Source organism: Aplidium turbinatum, chromosome 18 (assembly GCF_918807975.1).
Source record: "Aplidium turbinatum chromosome 18, kaAplTurb1.1, whole genome shotgun sequence".
Classification (NCBI taxonomy): domain Eukaryota; kingdom Metazoa; phylum Chordata; class Ascidiacea; order Aplousobranchia; family Polyclinidae; genus Aplidium; species Aplidium turbinatum.
This window is the reverse complement of record NC_137489.1, coordinates 9659934-9681340: the sequence shown is the minus strand read 5'-3', so window position 1 is coordinate 9681340 and position 21407 is coordinate 9659934. Positions and strand designations below refer to the sequence as shown.

At 37.0% G+C, this 21407-nt stretch overlaps 1 protein-coding gene across 1 annotated transcript in view; it reads left to right on the top strand.

Moving 5' to 3' along the window:
• The first annotated feature begins 2093 nt into the window (after nucleotides 1-2093).
• LOC145787698 (uncharacterized) overlaps nucleotides 2094-21407 on the top strand; it is a 29377-nt gene continuing 10063 nt past the window's right edge. Inside the window, exons 1-27 of the mRNA XM_082599499.1 lie at nucleotides 2094-2172; nucleotides 2895-2942; nucleotides 3772-3877; nucleotides 4179-4368; nucleotides 4554-4682; nucleotides 5409-5600; nucleotides 6204-6341; nucleotides 6657-6768; nucleotides 7670-7934; nucleotides 8200-8413; nucleotides 9138-9303; nucleotides 9545-9723; nucleotides 10008-10134; nucleotides 10237-10339; nucleotides 10691-10913; nucleotides 11386-11604; nucleotides 11717-11854; nucleotides 12118-12332; nucleotides 12504-12686; nucleotides 12980-13094; nucleotides 13203-13343; nucleotides 13717-14031; nucleotides 14134-14277; nucleotides 14520-16037; nucleotides 16330-19025; nucleotides 19208-20806; nucleotides 20996-21262. Of these exons, the coding sequence (XP_082455625.1) occupies nucleotides 2103-2172; nucleotides 2895-2942; nucleotides 3772-3877; nucleotides 4179-4368; nucleotides 4554-4682; nucleotides 5409-5600; nucleotides 6204-6341; nucleotides 6657-6768; nucleotides 7670-7934; nucleotides 8200-8413; nucleotides 9138-9303; nucleotides 9545-9723; nucleotides 10008-10134; nucleotides 10237-10339; nucleotides 10691-10913; nucleotides 11386-11604; nucleotides 11717-11854; nucleotides 12118-12332; nucleotides 12504-12686; nucleotides 12980-13094; nucleotides 13203-13343; nucleotides 13717-14031; nucleotides 14134-14277; nucleotides 14520-16037; nucleotides 16330-19025; nucleotides 19208-20806; nucleotides 20996-21262 (9812 nt within the window). The 5' untranslated portion in view covers nucleotides 2094-2102. The remainder of the gene's footprint in view (nucleotides 2173-2894; nucleotides 2943-3771; nucleotides 3878-4178; nucleotides 4369-4553; nucleotides 4683-5408; nucleotides 5601-6203; nucleotides 6342-6656; nucleotides 6769-7669; nucleotides 7935-8199; nucleotides 8414-9137; nucleotides 9304-9544; nucleotides 9724-10007; nucleotides 10135-10236; nucleotides 10340-10690; nucleotides 10914-11385; nucleotides 11605-11716; nucleotides 11855-12117; nucleotides 12333-12503; nucleotides 12687-12979; nucleotides 13095-13202; nucleotides 13344-13716; nucleotides 14032-14133; nucleotides 14278-14519; nucleotides 16038-16329; nucleotides 19026-19207; nucleotides 20807-20995; nucleotides 21263-21407) is intronic.

Genomic DNA, 21407 nt, shown 5'->3' with positions numbered 1-21407 from the left:
TGGGGGCAATTTTGAAAATTCTAGTTTAAGCCCCTTATTCGTAAAGTTATTTGAAGGAAGGCAAACCATTTTACTCTTTTGCGTCTACATGCGACTGCTTTCTGAAACTGCTTAATTTTTAAAGTGGAGGACAGGTAAAAACATCGAAAGTGACGTATATGTTTAAAAGGGTACGACTTAATAGGTAACACACATTATTATTATTAGATTTTTTTTTTATTTTTTTTTAAAACGAGGTTAATTGATTAATAAAGTTTAATATATTGTTGACCATAAATCATAAACTAGAAGACATCGTCCCGGTCTTCTGACATACAAAACAAACGTTTAATTAGAAAACATAAGAGATTAATAAATATCTCATCTTGTTATAGGGTCTTGCAGTCAGAGACCTTGTAGCTCTTGGACCTTACACTTCATGCAGCCAATGTGGCAGACCACGAGAGTGCAATTAGGCTACTCAAGAAAAAAAACAAAACAGAATTAACGTATTTTCTTTTATTTCAATGGGATGCTACATGCACCTCAAGAGCTTGTGTTTTGCAACAAAAATGTGTTTTGTGAGACAAAAACGTAGCCTTGGGAGGAGAAGGCTTGGGAAAGCAATCGCCCCCAAAATGCTACCTTGCCCCTCCCTTAAAAACAAGTTTTTGATACTGTTACAATGTTTTGATGACATTGTATTTCATGTTGAATGACGTTTCACAAACATTTGGCTGCATTAAGTAGCTATACCTTCAAAAAAACTCCTTATTTCAAACAATAAAATATGTACCTTTCCCAGCAGCTGCTTTTAACCCCTTAAAATTTTCTTTGTAGCTACGTCACTGTCGTGAAATCCATCGCATATTCTTGCCACAAACCTTTAATTTCCACTACAAAGTAAGGAAAAAAGATGTGAATATCAATAAAACAGCGGCGAACATTTTTTCAATTGACTAAATGTTATCACCATGTCAAGATGTTTGACTGACAGGCCGAACGATTTTTTTTCTATTAATATTCTTGTGGGTAATACTTTGATGCCACAGTTGGTAGCCTATGCTTAGAGCCTAAGCAAAGTCCAATTTGATATAGGCTACAGTATTTATCTCAGTGATGTAAATCTATGTCTTTTTGACGTTTACATTCACGAACGTATCATACTGGACGATCATAACTGGATGATACTTCTCTAGCTTAGAATGCAACATTTTTTGAAAAAGTAGGCTAGCTTACTTTGATTGTAGAAATGGTAAGCAGGCCTAACGCAAGGTGCAAAAACGTAGGTGAAACTTGTAAAAATCGCCTTTTATTTGAAGCAAGCTTGAGGCAGCTGACATCGTGGCAATTTTACTGTAAACTATAATACTAAAATGTTAAGTACACGGGATACGGTTTAGTGAGAAATACAACATCATTGGGGGTGCTTGCAATTATTTCTTAGAATGAATTACTCGAAACGTAGCCACTCGTTTTGCAGATCGGCTGCTGTCGAAAGCAACGAATAAAATTTTTTAATAGACTTAATTAATGAATAGACTTTGTGTTGCAGTATTTGCAGCTCAAGTTACCATCAATACATTTGCTTGATTGCAAGTTTATTTTGTCCCCTAGCTAAATTTTATGCATGCGCCAGACGTCGTATGTGCAAATATACAAAGCATAAACTGTCTAACCGCATTGTATAGCAAGCGGGATGCTTTGTTTGTAAGAGGCTCATTATGGCAGGTTGTTGGCTCCAATAAAGCTGTGAAGTGTTGCATGCAAATGTTGACTTTGCAAATACCCACTGTTTCTAGTGGCTTTGCACTTGACAATGTTACAAATTTCTATTTGCCTTTATTGCGACACTGGAAATGGCGTCAGAAAATCATGAACATTTTGCTGCCATTGACTTTTATTGCATCAGTTTATTGATAACTTAATCTTTGGGTAAACCAATGGCGGCAGAAAATCTCGATATTAATCGTAAATGGGCGCCAAAATGACGATTGCCACGTTCAATGTGCGATTTCACCAATTCGGAGAAGTGAACAAAGTCTATCCAAAAAATCTATATAAACGGAAATGAAATCTGACAAATTATCACATTGTGACTGAAGGTGGAACGATTTAACACAATGGGGCGGTTGGAAGCTTTTCTTCTCGTCCTTTTAGTAGCTGTCGCAACAAACGCCACAAAACCAAGCTGTGAGTATTTTTTGTTTTGACAAGTTTTGAGTTTTCTTGCTTGATTTTTTTATTTTTATTTAATGTTTTTAATTGTCGTTCAAAACTTTTCAAGAAAAAGATTTTCATAGTGATTGATTTTGCAAATGTTAAGCATAATCTAATAGTAATACAGAACTAAGCTTGTAAGTTTAATATCAAATTCATCTATGTGTTTTAAATTTATGTTCAAACCAGGAAATATTTCAATTTCAACATAATGACTCTCTTAAAATCAAACGAAAAAGTTATAATTCGTGTTTGCTGATATTTGTTTGTAGTTTTTTAACATCAATTCCATTTACTGAGATTTCTTTTTACCTTAAATTTCCTTTTTTGTAATTGCCCTGTTTTAAGCTATTTGTTTATTTTCCCGAGTTTATCATCACTTGTTCAAAAATCATAAAGTGAAAAAGTAATATCGTATAAACAAAAAAAAATTTAAATGTAAAAATACGTTATTGATTTTACTTCTAAATTCACTTATCTACTGATATACTTTTTTGTTTCCAAGTCAATTATTCAATTTGATATAGGCGATGATAGGTTTGTTGTAGCAGTAAATATATGAACAACTTCAAATTGTAATTGCCTAACAATTTTAAAAGCCAAATAAAAATCGACAAGTCAGAGATGATGTGGTTTAATATATATGATTATACAGCCTATGAATGTACGTTTCAATGCTGCTTCTTTTATTCCAGGGTTGCACTCCAGAAGACTACGTATTCCCACACCTACAACATGCGCAAGTAAGAACCAAAAACATTTGATATGATAGAGTTGTAGTTTGTTTGTTTTTCATATCTTTATCCTGCATTGCGGAAAGCGGACTTGAGCGCTATGCATCGGTGTACGCCTTTGACGTACACCTGACCCACGCTGCAGCCGACGGCAATGTCTGTTTCCTGTTGTCTACTCTACTTATGACTTAAATTTAGTACTACCCATTACTCGAAATCGATCACTGGGTAGAGGCAATTATCGTAAAGTTTCTTGCCCAGAGAAACAACACAGCAAGTGCGGGTAGTTGGAGTCGAACATGCAGGCTCTCGACTGCGAGCCCAACGCGCTAACCACTCGGCCACTGCTAGTTCTTGCATGTGAGCCAACTAAAAAAAATTCAAAATATTTTTTATTCAAAAGAAAAAGTGACTTTTTTTCACAAAATTAACGCAATATGATGAGGAAAACAATACAACCTTGGTCTTCGTTTTCTTTTTTTTTTGTGAAAATAAAATATTGATAACTTACATAACACCATGTACAAACACATATAGTAGGCTTATATTATCTCCTATATATCTTAACCTTTATCGACTATTTCTTTATTGAATGGAAAGTTAGAACTTAAAAGCAATTTTACAGATCAAATATCTTGTCTGTTGAAATGAGCTCACAGTGCATTAGGCCTATATTGCATTGAACATTTTTATTCAATGCAAAAAATTATAAACCATATAAAAATATTTGTACTCCACTGTGCAGTATTATGCTTACACACTGTTTTATCATTTTCTTTTCAGTTACGTAAAGTCAGTTTGAAGCTTCTTGTTAAAAAAAAGCGATAATTTTTTTCAGCTATCCAGAGTTTTGAGCGAGGCCGAAAATATGTCTACCAATATGACGCAATCGCTGAAACCGGGAACAGCATGGCTGACAACATAACCAATGGAATGAGGCTCAAGTATGTATCCAATGTGGAAATTTTCAACTTTTTACATTGATTCAACGTATGCAGAAATAATTAACGTTCAAAATTTAGCGAAAATTAGAAGTCTTGTGCAGTATTTTGCATAACTGTTAGTGTTGGCCGTAACTTTAAAGGTTGTGTAGCAAAAAGAATTTTTAACTTTACTCATGTCATAAAGTTAACCGGTTTGTATTCTAATGTAACTGCATGTGACAGTATGTAACTGTACATAACATGTAACAGTATGCAACTGTGACACGTCAATTTTCAATCCAAACCTCTGTTCTTGATACAGGTGCCAAGAAGTTGAGATTCGTGTCCCAACGGCTTGCTCTGCTGTCATGACAGTGGACCGTTGTGTTGTCTACGAAAGCAGACAACTTCCTGACGGATCACTTGTGTATGATGTCGAGTCCCCAACATCTCTGAGACTGCAAAAGAAGTTGAAAGAACATCCTTTCTACTTCTTCTTCAACCAAGGAGAGGTGAGATTTAAACAGTTATAGGTAAACATTGAGTGGTAAAATTTTCAGATCTGTGCTATTGTAATATTGTACAATCAGCTGCCGCCGAAATTTCCTACATAAAACCTTAAGCAACTATTCTTGCTTTTTCTGATCAACATTACTTTTTGTCACCATTGCGTCAATGAAGCATCTGTTGTTGCTAGATCACAAAAGTCTTTGTGGATGGGAATGAGACCAGTGACGTCATCAACATGAAGCGAGCCATGGCTTCTGCTTTGCAACTCAAATTCACTAACCCAGGTTTCCGCCAACCACTTAAAGAGCCAAAGCAGGTAATGTGCTTTTAGTTATCGCAAAAATGCTCACAAGCTCGCCATTGAAAAGAATAGCCTACTTGAACAATGAACATCTTATATCATTTCTTACACACAAATGATATAAGGCGTTGAATTAGCGAGTTGCGAGCGGCTTACAATGACTCGTTTAGAATGCTGCATAAAATTGCCACTTTATGTGAACGGACGTGAACATCAAATCGATTGTAACATTATTATTTTTGAGTCTTATTGTTAAAAAAGAACCTGTTTTCCTTTATTTAGCGCTGTATTAACTCCGGCAACAGTCTGGTAATGTCTTTGATGAATTTTGACTGTTTTTACGGATCAAACTACTTCAAACATTATCAACAGGCTCTTTATCTTAATCATTAATTGATCATACTGTCTGGTTAGCAGGTTTTGTATTTTTTTGTGGTAACGATGCACAAAGTCTTGTCCGCAATAAAATTGTAACAAAACGTAATTTCAAATTACAACCCTGTGGACAGCTCTTCTAATCAACATATTTTTGTTATTTTTATAGTTCTTGTTTTCAACTGAAAAACATTGCTGAACATTAGTTGTTTCAACAAAGAACTTGCTTGAGAAACAGTAGCCTATGTTTTATCTTGCTTCGGCATCTAACGATTTTTTTCCAAAACCGACACTTAGTCACTAACACTCTCCATTTTGTTTCCTTAATCTTTTTTTTCCGATAATAATTAGCATTTTTTTTTGCAGCACGACGAAGTAAATATCTTCGGAATAGGAAAGATGACTGCTACTGTCGAATCCTTTCAAGATGGTTTTGCAAGAAACGTCAAAGTGGAACGTGTACTGAACAACTACACCCTACCATGGAGCCGAGAGCAATGGAGCTCTTTCCACACAGCCGGGGAAGAGTCTGAGCTTATGAAACTGGTTTCTGACGTGGTGAGCTTGACGTTTGTATCCAACATTAAAGTAATATGAAAATATCCTACTTGGCTGGAAAGAGGCTGGAAACTTGATAAGGGCAAATCGATTCGCAACCAAATGGATTTTTTATCAATACAAACTTAAAGAAAGAATTAAACAACTATCAGAATTTTTCCTTCTTAAACATTGCTTGGCTTGGTTATCGTCGCCTTTACCAAACAAAAAAAATATTAAAGTCGACAGATAACCTTCATTTTATCTTTATTTTATTTTTTCCGGAATAGACCTGTTGATTGTGATTGTAACTTGCCTCCCAGCTTGATAAATTTGTACGTTTTACAAGGATACTGCTTTAACGTTTGTACACGTTGAATCATTGTAAAAAGTGCAAATTCTGTTAGCTGGATTGTTGACGAATTATTGGCTTATGAAGTTAATAATGTTGCAATAAACCTATCCCAGACAGCAAATAACCGTTTTTTACATTGATTTACTGTCTGCAGACGTTGAATCAATGTAAAAAACGATTGATTTGCTGTGGGTACAAGCTCATCAGTGAGAATTTTACAAGTTTTTCACAAAAATTAAATCTAACAACCAAAGTAATGTATTTCCTAGTTTTTGCAAAGCTCCAGCAACTTTTCTGCAATTGCCAACCAAACATGCGACATGGTTCTCGAACGTGGTCGGCATGTTGTACAGACCCAATGTGTGGAACACCGACCTACCATGCTCTTCAACAACACTGTCTTCCAGGTAGGTTCCATGTGTGTTTGTTGGTCCAATGTCAGATCACATCAATTTTGTTACTTTGTCGCTCTTAAAATTTTAATAAGTCTTCTAAAAGTAAAAAAAAAACGGCCGGGTGAAATTAAAATGTTGAAGTAAGATAAAAGTAAAATTTTCCAAACGGCAGAGGTGCATTTTTCTTAGAAGTGTCTTGACTTGGAACCAGAAGATTTCATTTGCACCGGGCCCAAATTATCCTCTGAACGGCCCTGGCTTTTAGCATGATAACATCTATCTTTTTCTTTACGTCAGTTAACACAATAATTGCAAATTGCATCACAGACTCTGATGCAAGCTGGTGGTATGTACAACTTGTCTTCAAACGCCACGATTTACCTGACCATGCGACAAGTCAGCGATGAACGAATGCTGGCTATCCACCGTCTTACACCAAGTAAGTTGTATTGAAACAGTTATTTGTTGTTTTAAAGAAAAGTTTGAAAAAGTAATACAAGGAGCATGAAGCTGATCTTGGTAATCACTATCTTTAAGATTTCTTTAAGCAAAAGTCCTGAAAGTTTTTCATACTTTTGAAAGCTTTGAATCTCTGACGTAACCCAGTCACGGAGATTGACAAAGTGGAGTTTCCACTTGTCCAAATATTGTAGTTTGCAAAATATTCCATCCACTAAGTGCCGCTAAATGGACACCAGTCTTTGAAAGGCTTTGCTTATCCTCCCAGAGCTAAAAGAAAGTTTTTTTAAATTTATAAATAGAGATTTTAAACACTGATATTAAACCTATCGGTGAAACGAATAGTAGTTATGTCAATTTTTCAAGGTATTTCGTTTCGACTCTAAAATCTTACGCTTCTTATAAAGACTCTTAGTGAGGAGTTTCGTTTCGGTAGGCAAGCGACTTCTTTTTGCGGAACTGTAAATAAAACAAACAACAATCTCAAAAAGGAAAGCGTCCTAAAACCCGATATGTAGCTGTGTAATAGGTGATGAAATAAATCGCCAGAAAATAAAAATACTTCGAAAAATGTTGTTTCTCATCAGCAAAAAATAAGCTTGTCTAAATTTTGTTCGTTTTGTTTCTGACTATTATGCTACTGAGTGAGGAATTTCGTTTTATTTCGAACAGTACTTAATAGAATAAAATTTCGTTTTGAACAAGCCTGATACAGCATTTAAAAAAAGGTAGGTCCACTTGTATATTGTTTCTATGTAAGAAATACGTATATTGGCTTTGGATACAGTAACCCCAATGAAAGTCTAAGTTATGTACTAGTGGCTATCACTACTCAAATGCCTGTCTGATTTGCAATAATTAAAAAAAAAATTGTGTTTCAGTGGAAAGGTTTAGACTTCAAAAGTTCTACCAAGAGGAATCTCTCATGTTCGAAGAACAATGGCAAGAGACCTTGGATTCTAGCTTTGCTATCTTTGACCCCGTCCACGCTGTAGATTGTCTTGTCACTTTACCAGAGAATAAGACAACACCCGCACTTTTTGCTAAGCTTGCAAGATACGTTGCAAAAAGCAGTGAACAGGAGGTCACCAGAATCTGGAATGCAATCTCTCAAAGATACCAGGACATGGAACTGCAAACAGCCTCGTAAGATTGAAGGCCTACATTTCGATTTAACTACCATAATTTAGTTTATTTTTGTGTGAAATTAAGCGGTGCATATTTCACTGTTTCTGCTATTGTTGCAGTATTTTGTAAAACGCTTCGATGGCAGAAATATTTATTCTACTCAATTAACAACCATTTGCTTGCACAATTAGTAGAAATAGGCTATATAATCGAGCAAGACGAGTTTTTTTTACATGATAATCTAGATCAAATAGAAGGTTAATTTATGTTTATTGCATTGCAGAAACATCTGGGTTCAGATTTTATACAGATGCAGTAGCGCCACCTACTTGTGCCCACTCCCGCAATGCCAACCCAGCCTTGCCTGCCAGAAAACTATTGGAAACATAGTGAGCACAACATCTGAATCATCCTGGTCCCCCAGTGTCCAAAGAGCAATCTTGAACGCCCTTTCCACTATTCCTCAACCCAATGTCACCATTGTCAGTGCAGCGGTGGTAAGTTCAGGAGATATACTTGCTGTTTTGCGTTAACTTTTCTGGAAAGCCTACTTTTTATTTATTTTTCCTAAAGTAAGTTTGTAAATATTATCTCATTTAATGCATCTGCCTTACGCTGAAACGAACCTTAGCTGAACACCCACAGAAGGCATCTTCTCTTGTGTTAGCACCAAACTTAGTAATATCATTAACTGTAGACACCAAATTCAGTTTCCTAGTTTTCTTTTCACGTCATCAAAATATTTAACCACCAAACGTAACCTGGATGCGACAAACAGCCAGAGAAAAAAATGACAAATAATAGTAAATTCTGAGTTTGATATGTTGGTGTTACAGCTTAAACACCATGTTGGTTAACACTATGTTGGTGTTACAGTTTAAATACTTTTTTTCGTCAAACTGTAATAGTGTTTACGTATTCGTAGTGGGGATCATCTTTCAACGTCTCAAAATGTGATTTTTTGCTGGTTGAGTTTGATCGAGTAGAAGTATAGATACTCTACTTCAGTGGGAAAATGCTCATAAACTTATAAAATAAGGACTTTAAAGTTATTTTTAGGACACCGGTCTTGACAAATCTGCCTAAAATGTCATATGGTAAAGCGACTATTGTAACTGCTTAGTCAAAGGTTCAAGATATTTATTCTCATAAGATTAATGGGCAAGCGGTTTAAAATCCTCGTTTGCTATTGCTTAATGCTGACCATACAATTCATTGCAGAAAATTTGCAAATCCAACTCTACTCCTGCCAACGTGATAATGCTGGGAAAGGTGATGAGCCGTTATGCTATGCATCCAAATGCGGATAAACAGGCACAGGAATACTCACAAGCCAAGCAATATCTGCTCAGCTTACTTCATACTAAATGCGATCTTCAATCCTCAGGTATGAGCTTTAAGCTAAGTTCTTAAAAACAAGATCACTTGTCAATTTAGCTGAGTCATTGCAGTAATGATAATTGTAGAATCGCCTCATATTTTTGTATTAGACAAAGCCATATATCAATTTCTCAAAAAACACAACATTATGGGTAGGCTATATTTATGAGAACAAGTGTGGAAAACCTTCAGTTTATTTTGCTAGAGTATCCCACCTCCTTTTATGTTCCTTCTTGATTTGTTCATAGACACTGAAGAGAAGCAAGTTATGATCGCAGCGATGAAGAGTCTCGGAGCTTTGGGTGAAAGTGGAGTGTATGCCATTGAAAAACTTCTTGCTTGCGCCTTGAATCTCGACATCCCAACCGAGCTTCCACTTAACGCTGTGCGAGCTATGAAGGACATTCCTATGGATGAGAGCAGCGTAGTAAGTGAAAGCCTAAGATAAGTTGTTTTTTTCATTTTAGTTTTGACTCGAATTCAATAAATGTTTCATCTGCAGTAATTTATGTTACCTAATGTAACTCAAACGTAAAGTAATGTTACATTCTTAATCTTATCGCACTATTGATCGTAATTACGTGGGCTTACCATGTTAATCTAAAAAGTAAAACGTAAATTTCAGTACAAAATTTTACGGACTAGGTTAAACAGATTTACTAGATGTCAAAGTATGTATCAAATACAAGTTGCCTTTGTTTTCTTCAACAGTATCGTGTGAGATTCAGGTCTATTCTTTCGGACACTTATCGTCCCGTGAACCTTCGACTGGCTTGCTATCTTCTTCTCATCAGCGGAGATGCCACTGATGCAGACATTCAAGCCATCTCTCACATCGGTAAGCAACAAGGCATTGACTATACATTGCTTGAATTTGATGGTTTTAACTTAAGTTCGATGACTCCGACTTTCTTTCTCACATTTGGGATTTATGTTTCAGCACAACAACAGTCGGAGCCTCGAGCCCTGAAGTTCTATATCACCGAACACATTAAGTCCCAACTGACTTTGAGAGACACAAGCTTTTGCGATTTGTCAGAAAGGTTAGTTTGATGCGATAAGAAATTGTTCAGTTTGTTTTGCGAACAATAACAATCTTTCATTACTTGGTTTGAAACAACAGTGGTCTGTGAGCTGTTGCAAGCAGTAAACTCTTAAAACGACTTCCCCAAACTTTTTGAAATATTTGAAAGTTTTTGATGCAAACGTTGAAAACAATTAGACTATGTTTGATTTCATAATCCGAAAACTTCTGTCAGCTCTTTTTGTTTTTTATTATAGCCCCGCAACGCATTATTTTAAATAGTTCACTGTTTTTCATTTCAATGCTACATAAACCTTTCTTTACAAATAACTGTAAATCAAACATTGGCAAATATCTTTTCATATTACAGAACGATCCAACGTTTGATGCACGTGATTAGCCAAGGCCAATGGGATCTCGGAGTCAATCTAGATAGTGATGAAGCTGCGTTGGTGGAGAAATACTACGAGATGAGGCAACCACTTTTCATTCCGTTCCTCAACAAAGAGCTTAACTGCACCCTTGCCGCTAAACTTGTCAATGTCAAGAACAGCATGCTTCCAATGCTTGTCAACATCACCGTGTCAACAGAGGTCTTTCAATGAAGCTAAACTTATTTTGATGATTACCATAACTTTTACTTACTTACATAGCCTAGTTACCTTCAATATTGAATAAAAATTTCACAAAATGACACCAAAAACTACAAAACCCATGAAAGCCTTATTTAGAATGTGCTAATCAAAACTTTGAATCGCATTTGTAACAGACTTGTTTTTCAATGCCAGTAAAGCATCTTTGGCGATGCAAATCTTTTTAGCACTGCAATCGTACTATATACTGTAGCCATTTACAAAAGATTAACCATGGTAGTAATATGATCCTAAACTGATCCTATATAGTTCTGGGAGAAAAATTTCACTATATCACAACCAGATGATTGACAAAAAATACCAACAATTGGGTTGTATAACATTATTCTATTGTTAATTTCTTTAATTGTTTGAATAAGTTCATAATTTACACACGAAAATATTTATCAAGACCATCTTGCCAAACTTCCAGGTCATTGCTCGCAACATCACATTGCTGGAAGCTCAAATCGATCTTAGCAAAATCCGCTCGGTTCTCGAGCCTCTTTTCGGCGACGAAGGTATCTTCCCTGAACAAGGTTTAAGCCAACTTTTGAAGCTGCCTCTTTCACAACTCCTGAGCCCCAACCCACGAAAGGAGCCTCTTTTAGCACGAACGGAACTGCAAAAACTGCTTCAAATCCAAGACAAAGTTAGTTGATAAAAGTATTTTTAAAATTGAAGAATAACACAATATGCGATATTACTTCTTAAAGCTTAATTAAAACTATTAACTTACACAGAGTTTTACTTTTGCATTGCAGGGTTCTCTGGCCTACAGCATGCTGATGATGAAAAATAAATCTCCTTTTGATGTAAAACTGTTTGGAGTCACTGTCGATTCCGAAACTATTTTCGGTCTTTCATTCCTGCGTAACTACAACATGATGGACTTGTGGAAAGTAAGTTACTAAAATTACAACTAAATGCAAGTAAACAGGTTTTCAAATCTGTCTTTACCAGTTTTTATTTATGTGATAATCAGAAACTTTTGTTGACAATGAACTTGTCCTCATGTCAATTGCTTTTCATGTAAAAAGCTCTAAAAAACATCTGTATCTTTAGTCGAAACACGTTTTCAATGCTTTGAAACGCATAGTAATGCATTTTTTACTGGTTGATTTGGTAACTAAACAACTTACTACCTTGATTCATCCTTTTTTAGATGGTGGAAACCCTTGAGCGGGGATGGAGCTTCAACGGAGTTGTTGCTGATCAACCTCTACTATCCTATTCTGCCTTCCCAACATCGATCGGAACTCCTCAAATTTTCAGAACTGACTTCTCCTATTTCCACAACATGAGTTGCCGAGTTGTCGCCCAAGTCAAAAAGATCTTGCTCACAGGCGAAGGCGAAATCTCCATAAATTCAACAATAAGGTTTGGAAAAATAGTTAATGCATTTTTATTTATTTTTTGTATTCTTCCGCGCAACAACGAAAGACAAAATGCACTTCTTGCATACCGCCTTCGACTATTTTATATGTATTTTCTTGATTTTCTAAAAATAAACATCAGAGTTCTCATCTAAAATAAATACTTTTATTTTAGGACTCAAGGATCCTTATCCTGGATGCAGAAAGTTCAACTTCAAACTGGAGTGGCAACCGGTTGTGGTTACCAACTCAATGCTGGGCATAACAGCAGCGTCAACGCATCCGTGATCGCTGCCGGAGATAAGTTGACCATCAATATCACTCCACTTCCCCGACTTACTGAACTTGCCAGTATTAAGTATGTCACTGTAGCGATAATAACAATGTTACAGATTGCCAAAGTATATTCAAGACTTTCCGACAGATTTATCCAAAAATAGTGTTTTCAACAAAATGAAACTCCACTTCATTTGTCTATCTTTGTTTCATAGTTTATTATTCCTTGCGGATGATAGCTAGATTTAACTGGTTTTAATGATGCGTAACACCGTTTCGTGGTAATACCTATAAGACTTTGACTTTTTAAACAGTTTTTTTCTGCCATGCGTTTCAATTTATTTCACTTTTAACTAAACGTTTTATTTCTTCCAGATTGGATCAGACTATGGTGAAAGGTGGAAACCTCATAATTGTCGAACAATCACAAGCCTGTCCTTCAAGATGTGTCTTCGGCGACTGTGCATCAGGCAACTCAGTTTATTACAAGGTACTTCTTTCAATTATGAAAGGAATTTAAACTTTGAAGCAGTTTCACGTCTTCTTATTTGTGGTGACTTGTATCCTCAACACTGTGCTAAATGATATGTTGTTTTAGGCCTGTCTTCGGCCCACTTGGGAGTACGGACTCTTCATTGAGAGCAACGCTGAAAACTACTATGAGGTAGAAGCCAAATGGGGAAGCAAAGAAGTCAGAATTCAAAATGTCCAAGTTCCTTCCCTAGCCATTGAATGGATTGTAAGCATGATTAAATATTTCTTGTTTGATGTGTTTCATATATAGGCTACAAAGTAATGTACAGAATTATGAAAGTTTGAATCAGTAAATCAATTGCCAAAACTTTTTCACCTACATATGGCGTCAATAGCTTTAACACGAGAGTTTGATGTAAGATAAACAGAAATTAACATAAAATTTACTGTTCTGTGAAACCCCTGTTGAAGAGCATTGGAACAGATCATGCCTTTTGAGCGCAAATGAATGCTGACTTTAGTTTTTGCTCTTATAGTTTAAGCATGTGTTTGCAAAACTAAACAAACCTTTTTTTCTATTCAAATCTCACGGGCTTTACCTACTTTGGCTAATCTTTGCTCCTTTTTATTGATTGCAGTTGAAATCTAAACGTAACCCAGCTGTTGAAGGTGAAAGGATTATGAGTATTGTTGGACGAAACATTCCTGAGTTGAATCAAGTTCAGTTGGAAGTTTCATTCGGAAACGAACAACCATGGATCATGGCCGCCAATGAAGCTTTATACTATGCCCCAAGATCTGGCCGACCAGCACATCTACAAGGAATCTTCGCAAGCTTCAACGTTACCAAACCATCAGGAAGTGCGGAGTCTATAAACCTCATCAAGATAACCGAGCACGACAGTGAAGATGTATCATTGATCAATGCTTTCTATCAGCTCTTTGCAAGCCATGTAAGCAACTTTGATACTCTTCAGAACAGTAATTAGTTTTTTTTTTTTTTAGTTTTATGATCGAGCATTGTAAACTAAAAAAAAATGTTTTCTATTTTTTAGCTTGCTGATGATGACTATTCTGCTCATGCCCAACCTCGATACTCCATTGAAGCTGGCGTACAACTTCCTATTGTGGGCAGCTTCAGCGCTTCTGGTATGGCTTACCTCAAGCAACAGATTGGTGGATACTCTGCTAAAATACAAGTAAGCAACTTTTGGAGTAGAGCATTGGAGTAAAAAAAAACTAACTTTGATATTTTTGCTCTTATGAAAGGAATAAATTCTGGTTAATGATGTAGGCCTACTCTGCTTCGCCTCTATACAGCTGCGCTAACACTGTCCGCTTTGTAGAGGGCTGAAGAGTATATGAGATGGATACTACGCTATGTAAAAAACACACATTGTTCAGTGATTTGAAATTTACAGCCATATTGATTTATTTTAAGGTTAGAGAAGGAAGTCTTGATGATTCGAATGCACGACAAATCTGCACATTCAACATTTCATCTACACCAGTTCGTGAGCAGGGGATGGAAGGCTATAAGACTGAAGCAGTTATAAACGACATTACTTTGCAAGGGTCCACTTTCACTCTTTTTAATTTCTCATCTAAGGTAATGAATGATAGTCAAGGTCACCATGTTCAAGAGGTGGGTTGTCATGCTTTTAAAAGACAAAACCAAGAACCATACTTCTTTCATAGTCTTATCCACTTAAACAAATCAGATTACTCTTCGCAATCAGATAAAGCAGATCAAGTACATCCCTTTAGCTTGAACTGTACTTTAACCGTCAACGTAGCTCAACTTCGATTTGATCTTGTTGCTCCCAACATGACCCACATTGATGTTGTCAACCGATTTATTGTCCCGAAATCATCCATTCCTAACGCTCTACTTTACCAGGGATGTAGTCACCAGGAGATAGCAATCTCTGAAAACGATCGAGAACTAAATCCATCTGGTTATGAATTGCTTCTCACCTCCAGAATAGATAATTCTTCGAATTCTGATTACTCTTTGAAGGCAAATTTGACTAGCATTCAAGGAGCCCTTTCGAAATATGAAAAGCCAAGAAAAGATTCTTATAACTTGACTCTTTCACTTAAACCAAGCAACTGTTCCGGATGCCACAAGTTTAGCATTGATTCTCCTAATGTGAAACTTTTCAGCAAATACGAAAACAGCACTCATTTTGCTGGTCATACGTTGTCCGTCGACTTACACGAATCAACATTGCCATACTTCCCAGTATCTGACAGAACTAAGCAAGTCATTAAAATTTTCAGCAGACCTGCTTCAAGCAACAGACTCAGAATGGGGTACACACTCAAAGCAAAGCAGAGCCAAAACAGCACCTTCTTAGAAGTAGGATACGAGCTTGGAGACAAAGCATTTAACAGTGTTGTTGACATTGCCCTTCCAAGCGTCCTTTCTTTCGGAAAAGAAATGCATATTTTGATGAACACAACCTGTCAGGCTTGCCTTCCATTTTATCCCATTACTTTCAACTATGGATTTGGTATTATATATGCTAACCGCATTCCTGCTGGAGTGACCTCCCCAGCAAATGATGGAACTGTTTTCGAGTCTTTCATGGGGTATAATATCCAAGACGGACAAAGAACAAAGCTCTCTTATCTGTACAACACCGCACGGAGAAATCAAAAGTTGGTCGATATGGTATGGGACGCCAAAGCTTACTACACTGCTGGTAACTCTATCATGAAGAAATACTTTCCATTTGAATATAAATATGAATCAGGCTTTAATATGAGCCTCATTCAAGAAGCATCAAATTCCATTCCAACGGAAATTTACAACGTTTCAATGATTATGGGAATTCTACCAGAAGCGCCACTTTTAACTGGACACTACACCACTTCTGAAGTCGATTACAGCCAACACTCTGACGTCTGCAGAAGCGGTGCATCTTGCTACGTGTCTCAAGTCAACATGGCTCAGGTGACTACATAAAATCTTCAATAACCTACTAACAAAGAAGCTCATTTTTGCTTGGTAGTCTTCACATATCAACATGTTAATTTGTTTTAATAAATGAAAACTAGCAGAGCTATAACAATATATAATTCTCGTGTCTGCTACGACCATGCATGTTTTTAACACAAAATTGTTGCTTACTGTGGTGCTGTAAAGTAACGGTAATCTTTATAACACAATTACGGCAATCTATAATAATAGTATAATAGATTACCTACAGTATAAAATTTACAATTATTCCATTTATATGTTTCAGACGACCAAGTGCAGTAACTACACAGCGTTTTTTACAAGCCGAGGTCAAACACCACTATACAGTGCTGCCAACTGCACCACGTTTTCCTGGAACGTCACCTCCTCAAACAAGGCATGGAAGTCTAAGTTACTCATTGATGGTCAACAAAATGCTGACATTCCTACGAAACGCCTTAGCTTTAATTCCAGCAAAGATTTCAATCAAAACATGTACAACTCTTTGTCTGTCAACTGGTCCCGACAAATCGGATTCTTGCCACAACTTTTCAATGCTACATTCAACCAAACACAGCACAATTATGCGGTTGAATTTTATGCTTACACCGACAAAGCTGATGTACATTATCTACAACGAAGCAACTCGTTCATAATGTTTAACTCAACTACCGTAACAGGCCCTATTGCATTTAACTGCTCTCTGTATGCTGACCTTACAAAGTCTGACAAAATCATGTTAAACGTTCCTCTATGTGTTGTTGGATACCCTTCAATTACTCCAAATGGCCCAGTCGACGTTGTAGCTACGGGTATGTATAAATCACTTCTTTCCCATAGTCTTCAGTCTCAGATTAGCAAAGACTCTGTAAAACTTGCTGATGTAGAATTCACAGCCGAAGGTGAAAGTGGACGAGGCCATATTCAATGTGTACAAGGAAGCCGCTCAGTTTCTCCATGTAACATTCAAGTGACGTATGACAGAAATCAAATCAATGGGAACTCAAGAATCAATTCTACTCTTCTCAACAACACAGCTACATGGGCTTTGTCTGGATTGTCGAGGTGGCAGCCAACACTGGTAGATATCAATATGGAAGCCTTGTCTTTCGACTTCGAAGGTAACAATTCGCTTTCACTTGGAGATATACTCATTGCTTATGATGGTAGACTGAAATGTGAACATGGAGAGCAATGGCTTATTAAATCAATGATAAGTGATAAGAAATACCTCAGCAGTGGTATCATCTTGAACCAAGGAAAGATTGAACATCTCCATATGTTCATGAATACTACTTACTCTTCATTGTTTGGAGACTCCTTGTTGAGCTATTTCAGGTATGTTTCGGATGCAATGACCGACATCGAAGTTTTCTTTGATACTAGAGTTGGAACAGAAATGAACTTTGCGACTGGTTGGTACAATGGTTTGAACAGAGCAGATTCTCCTTTCTACTTTGAGTCTGGGCCGGAAAGCAGCTATCTTCGAGCAGTATACTTTAACACGTCTGCTTGCCAAAAGAACAACGCTATTAGAATCAAGGAATTATACAGTCATAGACCAGAAAATACACTATCCAAGCTTATTAAAATGGAAACAGCAATCAGGAGTAACTACCGACCACTGATTTGCACTTACGAATGGCAGATGGTTCTAGATCAGCTTTTCCCAACCGTGTTGGTCGCACCCATGTGTAATGATGAACTGATGTTGATATCTGAGTTTGATGCAACGAAAAATCATGAAATATTCTTTGAACTTTACAAAGAGAAACAACAAATTGCTAAGGCAGTATACAATCAAGAGCGTGATGTCCAAAACTTGAAGTTTATCTGCTCTAATGAAACCAATCCATCTTGCAATGTCACAATCTCTTTGAGTCAGAACACGCTTCATATCGAATCTATGATGAAAAATGTTTTGGTCAATCACACTTGCAGAGCAACATTCGAAAAGTCACCATCACATCAAATGCCAAATCTATTTGGTATGAACTTCCAAGTACAAACCAATAATACCATTGTCCTCATGTCATATCCTCTTGCTTTGGATTCATTGATAAGCTACGATCACGATCAAGGCTTTTTTACGTACTGGAGTTTGAACTCGACTGCAGATCTTGCCAATATTTTAGTCATTGATCATGGAAAGCTTCAGACCTTAAACATGCATGGTAACAACATTTATATTCTAACTCAGCCACGATCTTGGAATGTAACTTACAGATCAATGGAGCCTTCTGATATGGATATTTTTGCATCTGTGTATATTAACAGAGAAACATCTTTGCAAGCTGCATACTACAACGGACTAAACCGACCAGACGTTCATCTTCATCAACCAGAGTTGTCACATGACACTTATTTACGTGGTGCTGTATGGAACTACACCTCTTGCGGTAGCCATGCTTTGATGATGTCCAAGAATGTGTACGCTTCTAAAGAAGGAAACCTATTAAAGGTTGAATCGATTGCTAACATAACCATGTGGCCATTCGTCAATGACGCAGCCTGGAGCAGTATCGTTCTTTCACCCTTCAGTCCTCGATCTCAGTGCTATCCATTCTGCTTTGGTGATTTGCGGTTGGCTGCGACGTACGATTCGGAGGCAAACAATTTAGTTGTCATGAAGGTTCTCTTAGCAAGAACAGTCGAACTTTCGATGAACTACTCTCTTAACTTTCCAGAACGAAATACAGGCTTTGACTTCATGGGACAAACCGAAGTTTACTACAATATCCAATCTACAAATCCCTCTCACGTTATCCTTAGTTGCAATGCAACTTTGTTGCCAAAGGAGCACATTGCTTTGAAAATTAAGGCTTTGACAGAAGGTCACAACTGGAATTTCATGAACTTGAGCCACGTCTACGAATACCGACCATCGCAAATTCATATGAACGAATTCGGAATTGATTGTGATGCAGTTTCCTTCTACTATTTGATGAAGAAGGCTGAAAGAGGAACTGAACTTATCTTCAGGTATGTGTTATGTTTTTTTATAAGTATGAGTTTATCGTTTTAAAGTATTAAAAAATGTAACATTTTTATCAAATTTGTAAGCAATAGTCTACTCAATGTTTTAAAACATTAATTGGTTTCAGTAAATTCATAGGCCAGGTTTAACGTCTGTATTTTAATACACTTACTTTACTTTTTTGTAGATACCCTAACAAGTCAAGGAACGTTTTCACTTTTTCTGCAACTGTCAATGAGGATAGCTTTGTGATTCATGATACGACTTGTCGACACCCATTTGCTTTCTTGTCTTTGGAACAAGTCACCATCACTCTTCTCAGAGGCAACATGCAAGAGATCAACGGGGTTGAGGTCCGTGATCTTGTATTGGATGTCACTCCATTGCAAGTCCGAAATGCAGTCACAACACGCGTGGTTGGTCATAGCCGTATACAAAAGGGAAGTGCTTGGAACATTGATATTCATGATACTCAGAACCAAAATGTCAATATCACTATAAGAAAAGAAGCTAGCAGAGATTTCACTGTTAATGCAAATGGCTTCATTCGTCTTCCCATTGTGGAAATGGACTTGGATGGTTTTACTCGATGGACGGACAACCGCATTGCACACACGTACAATATGTCAATGATGTACATCAACGCTTTCTCAGGGAAATTGAGACCCTTATTCCAAGTTCTTGGAAAGCAAGATTTGACACGGGTTGAAAATAATATGTATGTCGGTGACATGATCTGGGCAATGAACGTTTGGGGCTTGAGGAGTCCATCGTTCTATTGGAGCCCGCGAATCACAGTCGCTCTCAGGAAAGTATCTGGTTCTTTGAGAAATACAGTCGACACAGAGATCTTCTTCACCGAGCAGTCTTTCATCAACTCTACTATCCGCTTTTCTGACACCTGCCAAACAAGAGTAATTTACTACAAAAATAGTGACATTTGCGTTCCGGAACTTGCTACCTTTGCAATGACATCCAAACTCCCATTCGCGAATGTAACACACGTTTCTAAAATCAATCGTGGTTCCTGGAAACTGGAAACTACTGGATACGCATTTATGAAGAATATTGAAACTCAAATGTATAAACCTATAGTCAACTACACCTTGCAAAACACCATTCTTATTAAAGAACACATCTTAGAGACCGGCAGCTGGAATATTACCGGATATGTGCTAGAACCAATGATTTATAGATATGAAAGTAACTTTACAGTTTCTTCTGTTCCAGATGGCAATGCAAAGAAATACGACTATGCTTTTGTCTTAGGCGACTACCCACCAGCAATTGTGAATATCAGTGCGCCGTCATCATCAGGTGCTCGACGAATTGTTTTTAGTGCTCTTAACACTAAAATGGCATCAGGTAGTTTTGTCTCATCCCCATGCGGTCTTCATTTCTTATTGTTCCCGCAACAGCTTTGTCTTCCCAAGAGTTTCGAAATGCGCGACGTCAACGCTGATATTCCACTTTCCCGATTGCTTAAACAAATCCCTGTTCTTGGGTTGGTCGTGCCAGACACTCGCATATTTGATATTGACTTGAAAAATTCGTATATTTTCATCCACTCCGTTGAAAGAAGTGATTCTTGGCGTATCACCAGTCACTGCCGCATAGCTGGAAACCAAACGGTGCAGCCATTGGAACTCCACAGCATGATGTATCGAACACCAAACAAATTCCAATGGGAATTAACAAACTTAAATAAACCGATAATTCTTGGAATGATGATGTGGAATCAGGATGATATGTCATTTACTTACGATTCACAACTCCAGACACCCTGGTAAGTTTTAGCGCCATGAATAGACCTAACGCTATTTGCGCATAAAAAATACATCTTTACCTATGTAAGAAACTACGCCTAAGACTTAATATGTGAAAAGGTATAGTTACAGTATATAAAAGTAAAATATAGTTTGGTAACTTTAGTGTTATTTTGGGTACAATCATTTGCACATTATGATTTTATCAGGCTCGAGAACCATTTCCGTATTGTCAGCCCTGGATTAATGAACATCACCGAGATTATTGTGTTGACAAAAACAAAGGGCAAGTTGGCGCAGTACTTGCCAATAAACATTGATTGGAAATACGAAAGAGACGACGCTCACAACACCTGGAAATTCAACATCAAATCCTTTGCTGTGAAAATTGGAGAAGTTGCGGATGGAAACCTATCCATGAGCATTGACAACACATTCAAGAATCTGTCAATTGGCTGGGAAATTATGTCAGAAAAGTATGTTATAACCAGCTACTTAGTGATGAAGCATGATAATGTTGCTCAACCGTATTGGGTAGTTCAACGATTCATTGAATTTGTTATAAGAAATACCAAACGTTACAAATGTTAGAATGTAATTAACTTGATAATGTTGTTTTGT